A 23002-nucleotide genomic window follows, 5' to 3' on the forward strand; every position below is an offset into this window, starting at 1 on the left:
AAATCGGTACGTTTTGAAGTTGAAGTACTTTGTTTTTAAAGTTATCGAGGTATGTCGACCAAGGGAGGGGGAGGGGGGGGGGAGGGGGGAGGGAACTCAATAAAGCTTTATATGGGAAGTCTTTGCCCCGGGGTCCAAAGCTTTATCCTCGTTTACCATTTTTTTTTACAGAAAATGTAACCCTATAATATACCTTTGATAAAGAATGGTACCCCTTTAAATAGATACCAGCGGAAAGATCGACTTGTGTCACCAGAGCGAAAGAATCACCCGTTTTATCACCCGTTTAACGCTCACCAGTTTCACTCCTTTTTGCTAGCGTCGTTTTATATTCGCGTTATATAGACTGAAGATGAATTCAACAGACTTGTTCTTAGATGAAACCCTCTCCCCTGGCCCCGATAAGCCCTTCTAGTCACTCAGAGAAAATCAAAGACTAGCTCTTGGTCATGGAAATTAAAACGAGCAAGTCTATTGTTGAGGATCAATCCCGGATTATCCCGCCGGATCTGCTGAACCCGGGGTTTACGTCACTTCGGTTGCTAAGTAACGCTTCGCATTTCTATTGTGCCGTGTTTGCTTGGCAATTTCTGTAGTAATTCCCTGCTTATAAGAGCTGTACTTGAGTGTGGTGTCTTCTTCGTGAGGTTAGTAAAGATTTATAGAAAACTCAACAATTAAACAGTTACATAAATGTCGTTAGTTGTTCGTTAGCTATTTTATGCGGTCGAAATTAAAATTACTTAAAATTGCTTTCCTGGCTGGCAAAAATAGGACCGTCAAATTTGCTGGGAAACCTGATTCACATAAGTACACTGGCCGTGGAAAAAGATATCTTTGTAACAGATCCTGGCTGGCAACTAGAATAGGGTATCTACTGCTAGCTGGCACTGAAGAGCGGATATTTTTCCCACGGTTGTTAGTTATGAAAATTGCTCATTCGACTTCCAGTAAATCGTTTTGTGCAGTGGCAGATCGATTTTGTCGGAATTTGTCTCGTTGTCTGTAATCCTGCGCTATGTTTGATTCGGCGATGAGAAAATTGAAAAGCTTTTGAGCGCCTCGACGGTGACGAGTCTGCACTTTTCGATGCTTTGCTGCTATAGCGACCGGTAAAAAATTCATTCATATTTCTGTAGGCGCTTTAACCTTACAGACATCCCACCTACTTTCCATGTTTCTTCTGTTAGTATTTTTTTGTATCAGATTAGATTGGTGGTTTCTTTAGGCTCCCCGTTGTTCTGGTGCGCATCACTGCGATTTGGCGTCAAATCCTTCATCACAATTCTCACACTACCATAATCTGACTCAGTCTGCCCAGGATCGTTACGTGTTGAATATTGCTTAGAAAAATACGTTGTGCTCCAGCGTTTCGTTGGGTCACCAGTAGCGACTCTGGGGTACAGCTCCTTGAATTTGTTGTACGCATCAAGATAATGCCAGTTCGGGTCGTGTTCCTTCCAGTCTTTGAACATTTTGATGACCATACTTTCACCAAAACGCTCGGGAATGCTATTAGGATGGAGGGTAACCTTCACCTCTTGAGATCTGTTCTTGCTCTCGCTCTTTTCCTCACGTTCACTTTCGTGTTTGGCCTCATCAGTCTCGATGTCTTCATCGTTGCCTTCAGCGCGTTTCAAGTTCTCCCCGTTAGCAAATTCTTGATCAGAGCTTGATGCTCCTACGTATACATTCCCTGCTGCTAGACTGCTCGAGGCTTCCTCGACGACAACAGTGATGTCCCCATGCTTCAGATCTGCGCTTTCAACTTCGTCATTACGCAAACCCCGCGTGAACTCGTCGAAAACTTTTTTCGCCCATCTGGCTTCCCGCTCTTCGAAGATGCATATATCTGGAATGAAATGCACACATGTAAATGCATGGCGAGAGGAATGTATGGTGGTTATTGCAAGATGGGACAATCCTATACGCTGCACAAGAGTGTATCACTTGTTTTTGAGGAGGTTTTTTTAAAGGGAAATGTCCACACAGGAGATGAACAGACCCCCGGGGGTGGGGGAAACTTCCACATATGGGCTGTATATGTATGTGCCGCGGATTAGGGTATGGTTTGCGAGGTTCTCGGTCCTTATATTAAATAGGGTATCAATTTTTGCTCCTTTTGGCATTGTGCCTCCGGTGTGATCCTTAGATAGGGTACCTAAATTCTATCAGCTAAAATAAACGCCCAGCGAAACGCAAGAAAAGGATCTTAAAACTGAACTATCCGTTCAAGTATTAGTAAAGCGATTTTATAAAGATTTGTTTTTTTGCCGTGCACAGTTAGCCGTTATTTGGGTCGTCACGGAACACTTCTCCCCCACTTGAATAGGGTGTCATTTTTCGGTTTTGGACCATAAAAAGGGTGTCATTTTTCGCTTTCTTTATCTTCAAATAGGGTCAGGGTTTAAGAACGTTTGCGGCACACCCTTATCCGAAATTTATGGTAGTACCCCTCCCCCGGGTACAGACCTGCATATAAATCATGATGATTTTTCTAAAATATTCTGTGAAGCTGCTGTGGACAAGGGTTTTGAGGAGGTTTTTCAAAGGGACGTTTCCATACGAGAGATGGGGGGAGGGGGGGGGGGGGGGGTCTCCATGTTAATACATGGAGTGAAATCGCATTTTCAATCTTCTGTGAAACTGCTGTTGGCAATAGTTGTATTCAGAGGGCTTCATTACCTCAGTTGATATTCGGGCAAAATTCGCAAAGCATAATTCATTGGCACTAATGGTGAAATATTAAATGAAAATCCTTCAGTGAGCCTAGCCAGAAAAGACGGTAAATTTGAAAAAAGATTATTACGCAGGATTGCTAGAATACGGAATAAAATTTTAAATTGCGAAATCTTCCTGGAAAAACAACGAATCTGTAATTGGTTCGAACTTCAAACCAATTTTCCCAGTGATTACATAGAATACTAGAAAGTACATATGTAAACGTTACCATCTAAGAGGTCGTGGTCTTTGATGAAACATTTCTTTGTGATAACCATCATAGCGCCAGAGATCACTAGGATCAGAAATACTACCCAGGCTAAAATGTGTGACAGTCCCTTAGCAGCTGCAAACGCCTTTTCGTATTCTCTGATCTGATCTTTGTCAGTGATATTTCTTTCATGGATATCCTTTCCTACTTCGGCGCACACAAAATAATCCTCACGAGCGAACGCCACAGTTAACCACACAAAAGCTCCAACCATAGCCTTGACGATGCTGGGGATGGTGTGGGCGCAGAGATCGCCTCTTCGGTGATAGTCGCACACAAAGCACCGATCGGAAAGTGTCCAAATGTCCCCGATGATCAGGACATTGACGACGAAGATGATAGCGGTCGGGGCATACAGCCAGAAGCGTCCGTAACTCTTATGATTCTCAACCGGGCAGTCAAAGACTTCGGAATGCAGCAAAACTTCCAGCCCAATAACCGCCATGGAAATGACCAGATTCTTTAACGTGATCTTGTTGTCGGAAATTATGCCTAAAATGACCGTTCCTTTCGTTGATTGCTTGATTTTGTTCTTGATTTGGTCTTTGATCGTTGAGAGGTATCTCGTGGCGGGGGCGGTGTGGCCTGGGGCTAGTTCAATCCCAGGCTGCTCAGTCGGCTCAGTTCGGTCATCAGCCATTTTACCTTAGGTGATGAATCTTTTAGAGAAACAACACGGGTTAGTTTGCACAGCACATTTTTGCCCTGGGTTGTCAGTTTGGAGTATGTTTAAAAAAGCCAATATAGCTGATTCAATATAAGAAAATAGGAATGCATGATGTTGGAAATCGAGTAAAGAAATTCAAAAACCAGACCCAGAGTACTTGCAATCGATATCAGGACTGACTGACCGACCGACCGACTGACTGACTGACTGACTGACTGACTGACTGACTGACTGACTGGCTGGCTGGCTGACTGACATGACTGACTGGTTGGCTGCCTGACTGACTGACTGACTGGTTGGCTAGCTGGCTGGCTGGCTGGCTGGCTGGCTGACTGGCTGACTGACTGACTGACTGACTGACTGACTGACTGACAGACTGCAAGTGTTTGGCTACGCTTACCAGTGTCACTTGAACTCAACCTCGCTCCCATAGTCTCGATCGAGCTCTTTCTCTGGGGCTGGAAGAGAGAGACCCTGAGAACGAGGTTGTCTTTATCGTTTGCGCGCACTTTTTCAAGCTGACAAATTAAACAATCACGTATGGTACGCTGTATACATCGTTTCAGGTAACGTTGTTGGATGGAAACGTCACAACCTACGTGATAAGACCGAATGGTGGTCTGGGTATTTATTGGAACTCGATAAAGGAAATCTACAAGCTCGAGGTATCATTCTCGTCTCTAGATAGAGCCACTTGTCCTTTTTAACCGGCATTGTCTGGTGCACGAAGTGGCTCTGGGGACACGTGATTTGATTGGCTAGATCTTAAAAAAAAAATCTAGCCAATCAAATCAACCGTAGTAAAATCCCTTACAACAAAGGGATTTTAAAACTGTTTATTTGATTTGCCAAATTCAAACTTCCTTTGTTAAATTTCCTCGTGCCCCAGGCTACGCCGGCTAAGAGGGACAAGCAGCTCTGGGGACGAGAATGCTTTTCCTCTCATGAGACCTTTTCCTGTAGCGTTTTCTTTCACTGTTACATGGCTTTGAGTTTGAAAATTCTTCTAAATTTCAGTGTGGCTAAACACGTCTGAAGAGGGAAACAGTGTACAAAAGTCCCACTTGCCATAAAGCCCGTTTCGAAACTCGTTCGGCAGCTTGCCATCTAGTACTCTACCCATACCACCTTTCGGTCTAGTCGTGTAAGCTCTGACAGCGCTAAATTTACATATAGTGGAAAGGGCAATATGCAAATAATAACATAACATGAAGCAGGTTACAATATTCACGATAATCAACATCGATTTAGTTTAAATGACCAGACGCAAAAAAGTGTGGTTCAAATATGCGACTAATCGTGGAAACAAAGAATGCGCATGATCGATTTTTACCGCCATTAATCCCAACACTGTAAAGTATCTGTTTTGTTTTGATATCGGTACATAACTGCAAGATAAACCCTTGCTAAAGTGCTCTTTAAGTACTTTTTCGAGTGAGCAATGCGCTGTCAAAGAAATCAACAGCACAAATCATAGTGGAGCTTTTTTCACATCGTTAGGCAAACGGTTTAATGCATTTTTTGTATTTTATCATTTAAAATGTATTTTATTTATAAGCGGCGTTTTCCACAACACCTATCTAACTGTTTTATTTAAATGGACTTTTTAAAAAGCTTAACGTACCTTTTACCAATGTGATGAGAAAACACGATCCCTCTCAAAGAACTTCTACTCGTTGAAGTTTTAACCCGATTAACACTAAATCGTACTCTGTGCTGAATGCATTCATTTCACAGTTTCGTGACGAAGTACCATACGGTAAAATTTCCGATCAAAAATTCACCTTGCTCCCTTCAAGTGAAGGTCAGCGTGGTCAGCTTTATTAATACACATAAAACGCGCTGAATCCTTTTGTTTTCTTTATTTTAATGATAATGCATCGATCGTAGGGACAAGAACTTAAGTTAATTTTGAAAACGAAAAAACGATAATATTAGATTGCTAAAAAAAAAATAGTAAAAAAATTCTTAAACAAACGCTGATGGTTTTGTACTCACGTGATTGTTCTCTGTCTATTTTATTATTTGTTGAATTAATTGATCCATGCCCCTTCCGTGATTTGACGCATTTCATGCATGGCTTCCGCTCCGCACGGCACGTGAATTAATTCACGTTATATAAGTGATACTGGTTGATAAAAGCCAATTGGTCACGCGAGTGACGAACGATACGAACGCACTTCTCTTAATCCTCAATGGGATTAAAGGGACTTTGTCACGGGTTTTACCAGAATTTTGAACAGCTAAAATTTATATTTGTATTGCAGGAAACCTAAAAATAATAGTCCATTTTGATTAAAAATTGTTATATTAGAGCACTGAAACTGTTAACGAGCATCTTTGGCTGCGGATGGCTCGGATGGAAACGGATTGCAACGTGAAAAAGTAAAGTTTACTTTTGCAAGTTGATTCCGCGCGTCTTAAAAAGTTGACATTTATAGCCGCAGCTTGATTTCTATCCGCAAATTAGGGGTTTATCTTCCTTTAGATGTTCAAAGATAATGTTTTTATGGGTTAAGTTGCCTACCACTAATTTCAGATGTTTAGATCAAAAATCTGCAAAATGCCCGTGACATATAGCCCCTTTGAGCAGACGTCTAACAAGGCAGCAGTGCACTTCAGTAAAAGTCGATTAAAGTCTCAAGTTTGGAAAGAACTGAAACGGATTATAAACGACAAAACTAAAAAAAAATATGGCCGTCATCCGTGACGCAGCACCTTTTATCAAAGGAAAACCACTTTTGTCTATTTCAGCATGATTTGGAGCAACAGAATCCGGTGGCTTACCGTTGGCATAATTCTGCGGAAAATAGGACGTGACAAATGAAGGTCCTAAAAACAGTTTTGGACGCGTCAAATAATGATGAGATTAAAATTATTGTCTCAAAATTTCCAAAATGTCTTTTGCAATCTTAACAGTGACCAGCGTGTCCATACCGTATTTATTTGATTAAACGCCGCCCTCGAATAAACGCCGCACATAATGATAGAAATATGCGGCGTTTATTCCAATAATATGGTCAAAAAGCAAATTCAGTAATAACCAAGTTTGAGCAAGCCTAAAAATGTTTTCCTTGATTGTAACAATGTTACACTAAAACTAAAACATTTTTTGTTTTTAAAACTCAATTGTTCAGTTACCAACCATGCTTTTGTTATCAAGAAATTAACTGAATTTTAAAAAAAAAGGCTGCCCTCGAATAAACGCCGCACTCTAATCGCGAAAAATTTAATTAACGCCGCTGCGTTTAATCGAATAAATACGGTAGTAGATTTGGGACAATGCAGCATAAGTAGGCAGCTCAGACGATCCTGCTTCACTCTGCTTCTTAGTTACTTTTTATAGTCGTCGGAGGGCAGAAAATGTACGCTCTGAACTCGCCGAATCCAAAGGTAATGTCAAATACAATCTTAACGTTTGCGGACCTCTCCTAGTGGCGTTTTGGAGAGAGGAGTTTTGTTTAAAGTTCTTCAACATACTATTTCACGAAACGCGACCCTGATGAAACGATTTGTGAAACGTAGGGGATGGGAATCTAAGCCCCCTGTCCCCCCGCGCCGTGCTCCGCCGCCTATGGCTAGAAAGATGTCAAGTCTTGTTAAGTGTACTTACATAATCTCGGGCGTTTAGCACGCTCATAGGCTCATATATTGCTTTTCAAAATGACTGAAATAGGCACATTGTTTACTGGTACGAAGGTCAATGATAAATATACGGTCATCAATCTGCAGTGTTCCTTTTCATCAAATTTGATTGGCACTTACCTAATAAATTTACAGGCAGATAAAAAAGAGTAAAATTGTTTAGGAAAGGTTTTATTTTATCTTGTAAGGCGTAGAGCCGCTGATTCTTGTAAGTTTGTCTAATTTAAGGGTATCGTAAAGTTCAAAGGGTTACCCATTTTTTACCTTGTTCAGAACTCCTTTCCCTGAACCTCTAGCAAAACTGAGTCTTAATCCTTTTACTCCTAAACGCGCATTTTAAACCTATTCAGACCGGGGGGAGGGGGGGGGCTTTTGAGGCCCGCGCTGACTTTGAACGCTTATAACTTTTTCAAGATTCAACCAAACCCTGCAAAACTTTGTGATTTTATCTAAAATTTATCAGGGAATATTTTGGTAGGATAGAATGTTGTGTCAGGAACTTGACATCACCATGGCAACGGCATTTTGATAGGCATGTTTTCCCAAATTTGTAATTTTCGTGTTTCTATTAATGAAATTAACTTATATGTAATTAATTTTTTACCATTTTACGGTTTTTAAGCAAAGGTTTATTGATTTTGTGTACTTTGCAGTAGTTTTGAGTGGTTTTCTGGCATTTTCTTATGATTACTTCAAAACTTCTTCGACCAAAAGAAAGGATGTGAAGAGTAGAAAGTAAGGGACGGACCATTATTTTCTTGGAGGGGGGGATGAAAAATTTTCCTCTGCAAACTTTTTTTTTTTAGTTTCAATCAATCAATCAACTTTATTAAAAGAGGGTAACGGCAAACAGTAAAAACTACTGACAAACAAGCGGCCCTCGGATTACAAATTACAACTACATAATATATACAATTTAAAATTTGAATTAAAATACAGAAATTTCTAAAAATAGGGATTAAGAATTAAAAAACTGTAAAATGATGAATGTCCTTAAGGCTAGATGCGTAAAAATCAATTAGGCCATTTTTAAAACAATGTAGACTCTCACTTTTCTTTAAGAAATTGGGAAGAGTGTTCCAAAGTCTAGTTGCTCTCACGCTAAATGATCGCCCTCCTTCGGTTTTTCGTTTGAAACGGGGGCAGGCCAAGTTGACAGAGCCATATCGACTATTTCTTTCATTTATTTCAGAGTTTGGCACTAAAAGTTCGTTCATATAGTTTATGCACCTCTGCAAACATATTTTTCGAAATTCTTACTATTTTTTTCTATACATATCGTTTTTGCAAACAATTTATTTTGTCTTTCCAGGCCCTGCAAACACTTTTCTTCAATATTTTTCATCCCCCCCCCCCCCCCTTCCAAAAAAATAATGGTCCGTCCCTAACGAGAATAAGAAAGCCGTCCAAATTGTGGCTTACGCGCATTAGCCAAAGTGAAAATTCAGGAGTGAAAGGGTTAAGGTGGAGAGGTGTCCTCTTTCAACACATTGTCATTCACTATACAATCAGATACCCACGGCTTCCATGGCTTTCCAGACGCAATTCTGGGATACATTCCTGCAAATTCCTTATACGCTTTAAGATAATGCCAGGCGTCCTTTTTGGACCAGTTCTCGAACAGTTTTTCGACTCTTTTTTGGCCGAATAGTTCAGGCGCGCCATCGGGATAAAGAATTATTTTTGTTTCTTCGTATTTCGGTATGAATGGGTCTGTTTCTTTCCCTTCCTTATCTTCTCTGTCTTCGGCTTCGTCTTCACGGGTAACAGCGTGTGGATTAGGATTTGGTTCTTCCCCGCTACCAGATGGCCTCGTCCCTTTACTAGCGTTTCTGTCCTGTTTGTACAGATGCCTGGTACGCTCGCAGAAGGTCTCCATTGCCTTATAAGCTTCGCGTCGTTCAAGAATGAAGGGATCTAGAGAAAGAAAGAAATAATTTGAAAATATGGGTTTCAGGTGGTTTGTATATCATACAACAGATGACTGAGTCAAGGTTCCGTTAAGGTCTCCGCACACGTAGGGACATGTCGCAGGGACATGTTGCAGCAACATGTAGCAGCGACAAAATCATGTTGTTCACACTGAGGGAACATGCAACGGGGGCGATTTTGCGGCAGTTTTGTTCCTGCGACTTGTTGCACGGAATTCGAATCGTTGAACTTCGTGCACTGACATGTCGCAGGGACAAAATGTTGCAGGAATTCGTGTTGTACGCGCCAAAAATGATCAGCACACACGAGGGGACATGTCGCTGCGATATGTCCCCGCTACATTTTCTTGCGTGTGTACACATTGTGATTTTGTCGCTGCCACATGTTCCCGCTACACGTCCCGGCTTCATGTCCCCTCAGCGTGAGCAACACAAGATTTTGTCGCTGCTACATGTTGCTGCGACATGCCACTGCGTCTTGACCCCACGTATGCGGAGACCTTTAACTAACATTTATCAATGACAGCGGCTGACATGTACGATCTTTAAATTAGCTAGGTTCCATCTGATGACAACTTCGAAAGCGGTTGAACGCGACTATGGTTCTGCCTCGATTAGGGATTCGGACTGAAAGGGACTCATTCAGTACATTGAAGTGCATAAAGGTATCCGCACACGGGGGGACAAGACACAGGGGCATGTCGCAGCAACATGTAGCAGCGACAGAATCATGTGTTGTTCACACTAAAGGGACATGTAACAGGGACGTGTAGCGGGGACATGTAGCAGCAACAAAATCAAAATGAGTACCCACACAAGTAACTGTAGCCGCGGGGAACATGCCGCAGGGACATGTCGCAGCGACACATCCCCTCGAATGTGCTGATAATGGCTGCGGTCACATCTACGACGTAACTAAAGTTTAACTATAGTTAGTCTCAAGTTAGGAGACGTCATACCTAACTATAGTTAGTGCTTTCTGTCGTCTTTGCGGTCACACCAATGCAGTTAACTATAGTTAGTTCTGATAAGGTTGTGAATAATTTGGTATTTAAATTAGTTCATGACAGCCCTTGTGGTTTATTTGTGTCTAGGTGTTCCTCTATTTTTTTATTTTTGCACGGCATTTCGGCGTTGAAGAAAATAAAATGAAGTAGGGATGCTAGAAACCGAAGAATTCAAGCTTTATTTTTGCTAACATTGATGATATGTAATTTCTTGGCATGTTGTTTTTCTTGTTTTCCTTTCCTTGACGCTTTGTTTTGCATATTTATGTTCATTTCGCACGTGCGAAAAGAATTGTCGCATTCTGATTGGCTTTTCGTTTGTAAACTTAAGACTAACCCATGAACCTTGCTTGGGTATAACTATAGTTAGTGTGTATTGTTTTGGATCAGCGAGGCGTAAATTTTCTAACTATAGTTAGGGCGAACAGAGAAGCGGTCACATTATCGAAATAGCTAACTATAGTTAACGCCGTCCTAACTATAGTTAGCAGTCTAGATGTGACCGCAGCCAATGTTTGGCACGTGCAACACGAATTCCAGCAACATTTTGTCCCTGCGACATGTTGCACGAAGTTCAACGAGTTGAATTCCGTGCAACATGTCGCAGGGACAAAACAGCTTCAAAGTTCGTGTTGCTTTTGGCTGTTCTAAAGTTAATCTGTTAAAATCCGCGACAAAGCCCTTTTGAGGCTTACAAATAGTTATATGGTTAGCTCGAATAGCGAAAAAAACCTCACCATCTTTATTATTCACTACACTTGATGATTTCGACATTGCTGATCCAGCAGTATGCAGGACGTGTGTCACTTATCAACCTAGTAAAATGGCCCAGCTCAGCACAAGTCTCTCGTAGCTCAGTTAATTAGAGCGCCCAACCGGTATCTGGGAGGCCATGGGTTCGATTCTCGTCGGGGCTAAGATTTTTTCTTTTGTGTGCAATGCTTGTGTCATTGTTGAACAATTCATCTTCATTATTTATCACCGAGCTTAAAGGAAGGATTTTGTTACGATCAACGTAAAGACGCCGAGGCCAAGCTAACACAACAACTTTTAATGGCTGACGAACAAGACCACGCGAGACCCGAGGCGCGGTTACATAACAATCTTAGTCACGTGCAAAACTTAATTATGTAAACTTATTCAATATCACAACATCTTCCCCTTTGTAAAGAAAGTGTCTTTCACAAAGTTCTCGCACAAAAAGCGACTGAGTTCCTTAGTAATAAAAACAGCAACAGTGTACATGTTCAACAATGAATCAGAGTTCCAAATAAAAATGTCTAACAGGTCTAAGTAGTAAAGTCCTGAAAACGGGCTGGTGGTTTCACAATACGACCACTCCTTGTCACATTAGGATTGGATGCAAGTTCCACATGCTCTGCTGCAGGTTTCACAACAGGCGGAGGTTCAGCTGAAGGTTTCACAACAGGCAGAGGTTCAGCTGCAGGTTTCACAACAGATGGGGAATCTGCTTGTGGCAATGATCGCAGTGGCTCAAATGCTGGTTGCACAATAGTTGAAGAATCTGATTGTGGCACTGATCGCAGCTGTCGGTGATTTCGCCTGTACGTTTGGCCACCCGATACAACAACATAGGAACGTGGGCCAATCATTTTCTTGCAAACAGCTTCTGTCCAAGTAGATTCGTTTGGCTTCTTCATCCTGACTGTCTGTCCAGGTTGCAACTCGGGCAATGCTTTTCCTTTCAGGTTGTAGTAGAAAGCCTGCTTCTGTTTAGAGTTAATCAGCTTGTCTTGGACAGCTTGTGGGGGAAGTGTGTTAGGCTGTAGTTGTTTACTTGACAGAGGTAACAAATTGCGTGTTCTTCTGCTGAACAGCCTTTGCGCTGGGGATGAACCAATTTCTGTGGGCGTGTCGCGGTAGTCTAGAAGAGCAAGGTACGGGTCAAACTTTCCACACGCTGCCTTCTTCATTAGATTTTCACAGATTTTCACAGCACTCTCGACCTTTCCATTACTTTGGGGATAGCGCGGAGAGGATGTGAGGTGTTGAAAGTGCCAGTCATTTGCAAACTTTGCAAACTCAGCAGAAGAATACTGTGGTCCGTTGTCGGAGATTACAACCTCCGTAATTCCATGACGACTAAAATGCATTTTCAACTTTGCAATGACTGTCCTGGAGTCTGTCATGTCGAGCTTGTCAACCTCGAAGAAAGAGGAGTAATAATCAACTGTAATCAGGTACTGGCGCCCATCAAAGAAGAACATATCTGTGCCAATTTTTTGCCAAGGCCTTGATGGAATTGCATGGGGCATTAGCGGTTCTCAAGGCTGCTCTGGCTTGAAGGAATTGCAGATATCACACTTGAGAATGAAGTCTTTCAACTCAGCATTCATACGCGGCCAGTAAAACACCTCTCTAGCTCGTCTAAGACATCCCTCGATACCGAGATGAGACGAATGAACCATTTCCATCATCTCCTTTCTTAACTTGGCAGGTACAATAAGACGCTCAGCCTTGAACAGCAAACCATATCATTTTGAGCTGTGATTTCATCTCGAAACTGAAAATATGGCTTGACCTCTGCTGGAACTTCATCAGGAGTGCTAGGCCAACCCTCTAGGACAACTGACATAAGGGTTTGAAGGTTTTCATCTGAGGCTGTGCCTTCTTTGAATTCCATTAGTCGTGCTTCTGAAATGGGAAGATCCTCTGTAAGTACTATCGCCTCTAACTCACTACAGTACTCGGTCTGAGTGGGAGGTTCATCTAGATAAGCTCGGGACAGGGGATCTGACATAACCATCGAGCTTCCTTTTTGGTACTTGATATCAAGGTTGTATCGCTGTAGACGCAGCAGCATCCGCTGGAGACGCTTGGGAGCAGAGCCAAGCTTGAAAATAGCTTCTAGGGGCTGATGATCTGTTTTAACGTGTACCACATCTCGACCAAACAGGTACGTATCAAATCGCTCACAGGCAAACACGACTGAGAGAAGCTCCTTTTCAATCTGCGCGTAACGACCTTCTGTTGGAGTTAGGGCTCTAGAGGCAAATGCAACTGGCTGACCCTCCTGAAGTAGGGAGGCGCCAAGTCCAGAAAGTGATGCGTCACTTTCGATTGTGACTTCCTGATTGACATCGTAAAACTTCAACACTGGAGCTTTACAAACAAGATTCTCTAGCTTGATACTCTGGACAGCTTCATCATGAACAGGCAGCCAATACCATTCAGTATTCTTAAGCTCCAGTCGTCTCAACGGCTCGCAGACACTGGACAGGTTTGGTAAGAACTTAGCCAAGTAAGTAACCATGCCAAGGAATCGCTTTAGGGATTTGACATCTGTCGGGGTTGGCATGTCACGTATGGCACGAACTTTGTTTGGGTCGGTCACCACACCATCAGCAGTGAGTAGATGACCCATGAATGGTACTTCTGATAGGCGAAGCTTAACCTTCTGAAGATTAAGTGTCAGATTCAACTCACGGCATCTTTCAAGGAAAGCCGTTAAATTCTGATCATGATCCTTTACTGCTTCATCGACAGTGTCTCCAAATCCACAAACCAGGAAATCATCGGCGATAACTTCCAATCCTTGGAGACCCTCAATTGCTTCATGCATCTTCCGCTGCCATATCTCGGGCGCAGAACTTATGCCAAATGGCATTCTCAGCCAACGAAAGCGGCCAAAGGGGGTGTTAAAAGTGGTGTAAAAGCTTGATTGCTCAGTTAGTTTCACTTGCCAAAATCCACTTTTCGCATCAAACACACTGAACACTTTGGCATTTGTGAGATGAGTTGTGACATCTTCAACTGTCGGTAAAGGGTAATGAGAGCGCTTAATGGCAGTGTTCAAATCTTTGGGATCCAGACAAATGCGAACCGATCCATCCTTCTTGTGGACTGCTAAGACACTCGACACCCAGTCAGTTGGCTCTGTAACTGGAGTAATAATCTCCTTGGCAACCATCTTGTCAAGCTCGGTCTTCATGGCCTCTCGGCTTAGGAACAGGCACTCTTCGTGGTGGGTGAACAACAGGGTGAACATCTTAACTCAGCTGGATGTTGTATTCCCCGGGTAAACAGCCAATGCCTTGGAACACATCAACAAAAGGACTAAGCACAGGATCATTGGTGACATCCTCAGAAACTACTGGATCTTGTTTCGGGGCTTCAATTACATTATTGATAGGGGTATCAGCACTAGAGACCATAATCTTGATAAGACCCATCCCCTTTGATGACTGCAAACCAAGCAAAGGTGTGACCTTCTGGTCGACAATGACAAAATTCAGTTCATGCTTACTACCATTATGTTCCACTTTCATCCTGGCAAAACCCAGTGCCTTTCGCCTCGAGAGATCATGCATAACAAGTGTAATGTCCTTGGGAACAATTTTAGCTTTGCTGTGATCGTTTGTTGCCCTGATGTAATCCTGCAGTGGCAAAATATTTGCAGTAGAACCTGTATCAATTTGAAATGTCACTGATGCTGAATCATTGACAGTTAGTGAGACGAGAGCTTGACCTTGACCACTGATGCTATGAATGTAAAATTCTTCTTCGACCATGTGAACTTTCGCACCTTCTGAGTTGCCGTGACACTTGACTGCAAAATGACCTTGTTTACCACACTTCTTACATTTCTGACCAGAGGCCGGGCACAATTTCCTTTCCAGTGCATGTTTACCACCACAAAACAAACACTCTTTCAGCTTGGGAGGTCCCTTGTTTGGCGACGGAAGCTTGGGAGGCGGCGTTTTCCGGCGCTTGTTTTTAAACGGAGGTTTGTGACTCACTCGATTAATATCTTCGTGTCCTGAAGATTCTTCTGAAATTTCGGTCGCTCGCTTGTGAGTAACTTGACTTGCCTTGATAGTTTCGATGGCTTTATCGAGATCGAGGTCTCGCTTTCCAAGAAGCTTTTCACGAACTCTATCATCCTTCACACCGAGAATTAAGCGGTCTCGAACCAGCGATTCTCGTAACGCACCAAAACCACACGATTCTGAAAGCTTCATCAATGCAGTTATGTAATTATCAAGCGACTCACTGGACAATTGCTCACGTTTGAAGAAAACATATCTTTCATAGGTTTCGTTCCGTGCAGGGACACAACGCTCTTCGAACTTTTCAAGAACCTTATCAATCTTCAGAGCGTCCGAAGCATTAGCCCATTGGAAGGTGTCGTACATGTCCATTCCTTCTTTACCGATCACATTCAACAGCGAAGCCACCCGAACTTCTTCTTGTTTCTTGTGAATGCCAGCCGCTAGCTCGTAAAACTTCCATTCACGTCGAAACGATTTCCAATTTTCTCCTTGATGCAAACGGTCAGTAAGATTCAGCGGCGAGGGAATTTTCGCTGTAGTACTGACAGCAGCCATGATACTTGTAATGCCACGTGCAACGAACCAAAGCAAACTCGAACGCAAACTATAGACTTCACAACAGCCTACCAATCGCGAACGAAACGCTGGACTTGAGGACTTCAAAGCTACGAAGTAATTCTGAAACGTTGGGTTAAAATCTCGCGTCTGACACCATGTTACGATCAACGTAAAGACGCCGAGGCCAAGCTAACACAACAACTTTTAATGGCTGACGAACAAGACCACGCGAGACCCGAGGCGCGGTTACATAACAATCTTAGTCACGTGCAAAACTTAATTATGCAAACTTATTCAATATCACAACAGATTTCACGGTACTAACCTTCTACAAGTTCTTCATCTTTGAGCACACATCTCTTTGAAAACATTTCTAGGGCAGTTACAATGACCAAAATTATAAAGAACAACCAGGCCAGCATATGTGATGTGCTTTTCGCATCTGCAAACTCCTGTTCCAATGCTTTTATCACTGCCTCGTTAGTCAGATTTCTTTTCTTGATGGCCGGTCCAACTTCACTACACACGTAGGGCGTAGTGTCAACGAACGCAGTGATCAACCAAACGAATGGTCCAAAAAGAGCTTTGATGGTGTTTGGTAAAACAAGACCGGTACATTCGCTCCACCGGCGGTACTTTCCAACGAAACATCTCTCAGTTAGCTTGGAAAGCCCACCAAGAATTACCAGACTGGTGAAAAAAACTATAAAAAATGGAGCCACGAGAAATACAGTTCCGTAGGCTTTATGGTTATTGGTAGGACATTCGAACACTTTGGAACTTAAAAGCTGCTCGAGTCCCACGACAACGGCGGACAGTAGAAGGTTCTTTAAGGTGATCGTGGTTTTGTTCTTCGCTGAGTTCTTTGCTTTAGAGAATATGCCCCTGATGCCGCTAGTAATCCGGCTGGATGCACCTGCTGGCTGACGGTCCACTTTGTCACCCATTTAATGGTCGCTGAAACGAATGAGAAACTTTAATTTGTAATGGTCTTAAATCAGCATAAACTACTGTTTTGCCGGAACGGACCAGAGGGTTGGGCGCGGGTTTGTGGTTCGTAATGCATAGTGGGATTTGAGTTTGTAATAGGTGACCGTTAGGAAGGTGAGACATTCTACGGTCAGCCTTCGCCTCATTTATATTGAGGTTTTCACCGTAATTTTGAGAAGGACATTTACTCCATGATGTCGAAACTTTCAGTAGTTGTTAATTTTCGCTTACAGAAATTACTTCTTTTTTTCTCTTCTACTTCTATGTCCGGGTTCTAAGTGTCCGTTACCAATTCAAAATTTTACAACAACAGCTGATTTTCAGGTGTCGATATGAAAGGGGCAGGGATGCTCCTCGTCTCGCTTAGGGGTACACATTTCGGATGTTTGGTCTCACTTAGGGTGTTCCGGGTAAAACGCCAATAATATGATTTTACTGTTTTGCACTGGCATCCAGGTCTCTCGCCATTTGTCCTTGCGGGGAAACGTAGGGATAAATCCAAGGGAAATTGGACTTGGTTCGAGTCACTAAAGTCACTAAAGCCTGGTTCTCATATTATCGCCTCGATCGTTTCTATCCCCTCTGTCACTTACAAAAAATTTCTTGCGATCGGAACGATTATATGGGAACATTACACAGACTCGAACAGACAATCGTTGACGACCGCGGCGATTGGGATCGCTTGGATCGCGCGTGTTCTATTCTTCTAGCTTTTCTTTTCCTTCTTCTCCGTAAAACTGTTTTTTGTAGGACTTCGCTCATACCAGGCGATCGAGACGATCATATGAAAACCTACGATCGCTTCCAATCGCTTCAATAGTCTCAGTATTTGCAAACGATCGATGCGATAGAAACGATCGGGGCGATCATATGAGAACTAGGCTTTAGGCGAGGGACTGCAGAAGATCATAATATCAACAAGATCTGTTATTTTGATATCATCATGATATTTTGATATTATCATAATATTATAATGAAAGATTTGATATTTTGATATCACGACGATGTCTTGTCAATCTTGATGTTTTGATATTATCATGTTATTATTATAAAGGATTACGTACTTTATATTACGATGATATCTTAAGCTTGTCGATCTCGATATTTTAATATCATGATATTTTCATAAAGATTTGATATCTTCAGTGATATGAAGATGATATGTTGTCAGTCTTGATATTTTGATGTTATCATGATATTATCATAAAGATTTAGGGTGTCTGGAAAACCCGAATAGCGAATAGTCGCGAATAGCGAATAGTACGAATAGTTGCGATTAGTGACGAATAGTGACGAATAGTTGCGAATAGTGACGAATAGTCGCGAATAGTGACGAATAGTTGCGAATAGTGACGAAAAGTGACGAATCAGAGACATAAACTTTTTAATTTATTTATTATTATTTTTGTAGTTAGCATATTACAGATGAAGAGCCATGTCAAATGGATATACTGTAATAAAGTCGTTATTGCCAACGAGACAGCCGAGCCAAGAGGCGAGGCTGTCGAGGCGGCAGAATCATAGAGCCGTGTGCGTATGAGTGTATAGGCAGAGAAAATCTTAAGTTCTGCGTAAGGGACTCTTTTATGACCATATTTGGGTGTAAGTAAACCCCATATTTGGGTTGTATTGTTCTTCCCAACTGGTTCCCAGTCTCTCACTCCTTGCTAGAGAGCAAATGACCAAAATGGCGTCCACGCGGCTCGCTGTTAAAATTTTCAATGCGGTCATTCATCCCTTTACCGATAAATACACCTTTAGGAAATTATAAATCGAAAAAGAATACCCTACAGAATATTCGACCGCCGAAAAAACGAACATCAAGGTCTTTAAAGCGATGAAATAATCTTTCGACTTTGGAGTCCTTTGATTTACGATCGAAGAGAGACATGAAAATCAAAAGCGGACTGTTGACTTCAAATAGAGTTTTCTTGACTTATGAGAATGCTGAAGTCGGGTAAATACTTCCTTTTAGTGTTGATTGTGTTTATAGTAATTGTTTGACCGATGATTTATTCCAAATCAAATACCGTTTATATTTTATTTGGCACGCATTTTCGTTCCGCGTAGGAATAATTAACATCAATTCAAAGCGACGCTCACTAAAATTACTGCATGTCATACACACAAGAAAGTCAAAAGTTTTTTGCTTCTAACGGCAAATGTAATGTTAACTTAAATAAAAGTTTTGTCTCCAAATAATCCTTGACCGTTCGAGTTTTGTTTTCTGTTCAAATTTTTCAAGTTTTGCGAAACTGAACATGACACTTCGCATGCGAGACTGAAATCTGACCCGTGCATTACTGTCTCTGATTGCTGAAAATTATTTTTAAAAAAGCATCTTAGCAGTTTTTATTTTGGGATTTGATTTATAAGAAGTTCTTGAAATGCAACTATCCCTTTTGTGAACGGAACCATCGCGTGTTGCATTTACAAAACAGTGATTAAACCTCATTTATTGCCTATATTTTGTGACATTTTAACGTTGAAAAGAGTTTAAAGATGTTTAAAAGAGTGCGCGATCGCGAGAATACGCGCGCTGGAAACTACGGCGCCTGCTACGCAGGCTATCAAGCCTGTGTCATTTATGAACACCAGTAGCACTTTTTTCGTATATTACCTAAAATACAATTTACCATATTTTGGTCATTTCAAATATAGTTCTATCAAAAACCATTCAATATCTGTTCTTATGAACAAACATGAGTATTTCGCTCGTTGGCACTTACCGATAGGTACAACTAGTTATTATTATTATTATTATTATTATTATTATTATTATTATTATTGTTTCCTCTTGGAACTGGTTAGCACAGAAGACGACCACCACAAACCGCATAATATCAAATCCAGGCTTTAATATAATTATTCGATCTAAGAGAGATACATTTAACGTCGTGATTAGAACAAACATAACCTTATACTTGATTTCGTAACAGAAAACTCCACAGCAAACTTAATCAACCCGATCGAAACTTACTTCTGTGGCGGGTCGTTAACATCAGTTGTACTTCACTTCACAGGTTAGCTTTCCGGTTAGCTTTCCTTACAAATTCTCAGTCCTGGTTAGCGCATTTAACAGTGACGACAAAACAAACGTCGTTCTTACTTCAACATCCGATTTTACTGAACTGAACTGAAATGTGTTTTTATAACCTATTGTGTAACACTTTGAATAAATGTCTAAGTAATCAAGTAAATGTCTGTCAATAGGAGACAACGCCTATTTGATCAACGAAACAATTATTATTATTATTATTATTATTATTATTATTGTGTAGTTCCAGCAACGTGGGATATATACCGTTGAAAAAGCGTATTCTAGCGTATTTTCTGTTTTCTTGCCGGTGATTGACAGCCCCAGGCAGATACCACCAAAGAAATGGGAATAAAATTAATGCAAGCAAGGGTTGCGTGACGAGCCTTAATAACTGCTGCGAAGGAAACTGGCTTTGGTGTTGTTGTTTTTATAACACAACTTCTTATGTCTTTTCACATCGATAAACTAATTACAGAACACTTGTCTCTCATTTGTATATTATTGTTTTGCTGACAGAACTTGCCTTGGATCGTGATTCATGAGCATGAAATGTAAGTAAATACAGTTTATGGTCGGTCGGCATTTTGTGAGGAGATATAGGAAGCTACTACAAGCGGCTCTCTTTCGACGATTTGTGAGCATATGACATATGACTTGTTTGGATTTCTAGATTATCCTGTGCATGTGGCGGTTAATTTTGTAGAAATCCTGTAGGCTTATTCACAACGACTATTTACGACTATTATATTCGTCACTATTCGCGACTACTCGTCACTATTCGCGACTATTCGTCACTATTCGCAACTATTCGTCACTATTCGCAACTATTCGCGACTATTCGTCACTATTCGCGACTATTCGCACTATTCGTACTATTCGCTATTCGCGACTATTCGCTATTCGGGTTTTCCAGGTACCCTAAATGTTTGATATTTTGGTATGACGATGATATCGTGTCAACCTTGATATTTTGATAATAACCTGTATTTTGATATTATCATGATATCGATGGAGTTAGAATTGTCTGAGTTCGAGTTACGGGGGTTCTACTGTACCAGTATCCCCCAATATAGCCCACAATATGGCCCACAATCGATCGTGTGATCGATATAAATCGAACATTTTAATATTCACAAAGGTCAAATTTGGCTCTGCGGCTCCCTGTGTCTCTTCCAGCTGCTAACGAATGGCGGCGAATTCAGTTGTGCTTGCCGATGATGTGCATTTTCATCTCATGAAGACTTAACAAAAACTGTTTTTATGTAATGTTGTGATTTGAGTCTAGTCAGGCTCTAGTCACTTTACTAGTGGATCTAACAAAGAAGAACTATTCAATTTTTCACTATAAGAAATTCGATCAGAAATTGTAAGCTTATCATAAAATCATTTTCAATTTGGTAATAAGTTCAACGTACCTTTATCTTGAAACATGGCACATTGTTTTCTCGGCTACGATGAACAGAAACAATCGGTCTTTTCTTCTTCCGTTATATGTATAATCCATTGAAGACTTCTGCAATCGAATGTTGTTGCCGTTCGTCTTGGCTTGACTCGAAATTTGCATTCGCTATCGTGACAAACTGTATGCGTGTTTTGTCGATCCAGAAAGGTCATGCATAAATTGTCGTCATACGTACACTGACTGCAAATTAAAGGTCATTGTCGCCATACGCTCACATTCTTCTCCCGGGGGTACTCCCATAATTTTCGGATAGGGGTGTGCCGCGAAGGTTCTTAAACCCTGACCCTATTTAAGGATAAAGAAAGCAAAACTTGATACCATTTTTAAGGCCCAAAACCGAAAAATGACACCCTATTTAAGGGAAGGAGAAGCGTTCCGTGACGACCCAAATAGCGGCTAACCGCGCACGGCCAAACACAAATCTTTATAAAATCACTTTACTGATACTTGAACGGATTGTCCGTTTTTAAGATACCTTTTTAGGCGGTGACGCCTATATGCTATGGCCCGGTGGACGGCCGTGTGAGGAGTGAAAGATTACTCCAACCGAGTAGCACTGGGAACTAGGCACTTTGTTGTTTACTCAGTTTCGGTACGCCATCTTTGATTGTCAATGAGTATGAATCAACTTTAAGAGCATCCATCGGCAAAACGCGTTTGATTTCTAACGTACAGTTAAACGGAGTTTTGGGGTCAGGGGAGAATGATGTACTGGATAATTGTGAGCTCGCTTAAAGAACTTTTTTACCGTTGTACGTGTATTCGAAGTCGGCATACGTGATGGCAGACTAAGTTGACTGATGTTGAATTTGACGAGTGAAGACCGGTTAGTGTCATAACTTTTGAAACCTTTCCAAAAGGGAGACCGATGGCAGCAGTATCTTGATTAGATTGCAAAGGTGAGCTATCTGAAATCATTGTTTGCTTTGACGTGCATTGTTGTCGATAATATTTAACTTTTCCCTTCGCGACTCGCCATCTTCCTTTTACTGCCTTTGATAATATTTATTCGGGTATTTATCTCAAGCCATTAAAAATAACACAGTGACGGTATCCGTATTCCTATTTGTACGAGAAGCCAGAGTTCAGAAAGAACTTCTACCCTATTGCTGATTTAGCTGATCTAAAATGTTTTGTTTGATAAGTTGCATAAATGCATGTAAGTGATTCTAGGTCTTCTTGACTTCATTACATTTCAGACCATTTCAATACGGAAATGTCACACAATCTTCAGTATCGACTAGGTGTGGAAATCAATCCTGGGCCTTTCTGTTGCTAAATGACGAAGTTCATAATGATTTAATGTATTTATCTTATCATACTGTAGTTTTGTAATCTATTGGAGGTTCGTTTTGTAGTCAAGGCAAATAAAAATTAAAATGAATAAGAAAAATGCAATTTCTGGGATCATTGTAAAGCGTCTTCGCCTGTGCATGCATGTATGCGTGCCGGTTATTTCGATTAGCTGCGCGTTTATTAAAGCTGATAGAATTTAGGTACCTTATTAAAGGATCACAGCGGGAACACAATGCCAAAAGGAGCAAAAATGATACCCTATTTAAGGACTGAGAACCTCAAAAACCATACTCTATCCCGCGGCACATACCTATATAGCCCATATATGGGAGTACCCCCCGGGATTCTCCTTAACCGTTTACAGATAGATAGATAGTTTATTGATATTTTTACATGACAGTCTAAAACTGAATTGCGCATAAATTTACAAAGAGATTTACGCTGCGATTTTTCCGCAGTTAAGGCCTGACAAAACGACGAAAAACGTTTTCATAATTGCTTACCGGGGTTTTGTACGTCTGCAACGCAGGCTACATTTCATATCGCATGGAAACACGGAATGTTTTTGCGGTGTAACAGAACAACAAGTGCTTCTCGGAAACAGCTGGGGAACAATGCTTC

The 23002-nt window shown here is 41.4% G+C and overlaps 2 protein-coding genes across 2 annotated transcripts; both read right to left on the bottom strand.

Moving 5' to 3' along the window:
• Positions 1-1202: 1202 nt before the first annotated feature.
• On the bottom strand, positions 1203-3632 carry LOC144663096 (uncharacterized). Its single transcript, XM_078524029.1, has 3 exons — positions 2951-3632; positions 1750-1852; positions 1203-1581 (listed from the first exon to the last, which is right to left on the bottom strand). Exons 1-3 carry the CDS (start codon positions 3630-3632, stop codon positions 1203-1205), a joined length of 1164 nt encoding a protein of 387 aa, XP_078380155.1.
• Positions 3633-8743: 5111 nt separating this feature from the next.
• LOC144662608 (uncharacterized) lies at positions 8744-21276 on the bottom strand. The gene is made up of 3 exons (XM_078523459.1): positions 21039-21276; positions 15919-16550; positions 8744-9221 (listed from the first exon to the last, which is right to left on the bottom strand). Exons 2-3 carry the CDS (start codon positions 16538-16540, stop codon positions 8764-8766), a joined length of 1080 nt encoding a protein of 359 aa, XP_078379585.1. The 5' UTR covers positions 16541-16550; positions 21039-21276; the 3' UTR covers positions 8744-8763.
• Positions 21277-23002: the final 1726 nt, after the last annotated feature.

This window comes from Oculina patagonica, chromosome 8, assembly GCF_052425735.1.
Source record: "Oculina patagonica isolate OP01 chromosome 8, crgOcupat, whole genome shotgun sequence".
In the NCBI taxonomy this organism is placed as follows: domain Eukaryota; kingdom Metazoa; phylum Cnidaria; class Anthozoa; order Scleractinia; family Oculinidae; genus Oculina; species Oculina patagonica.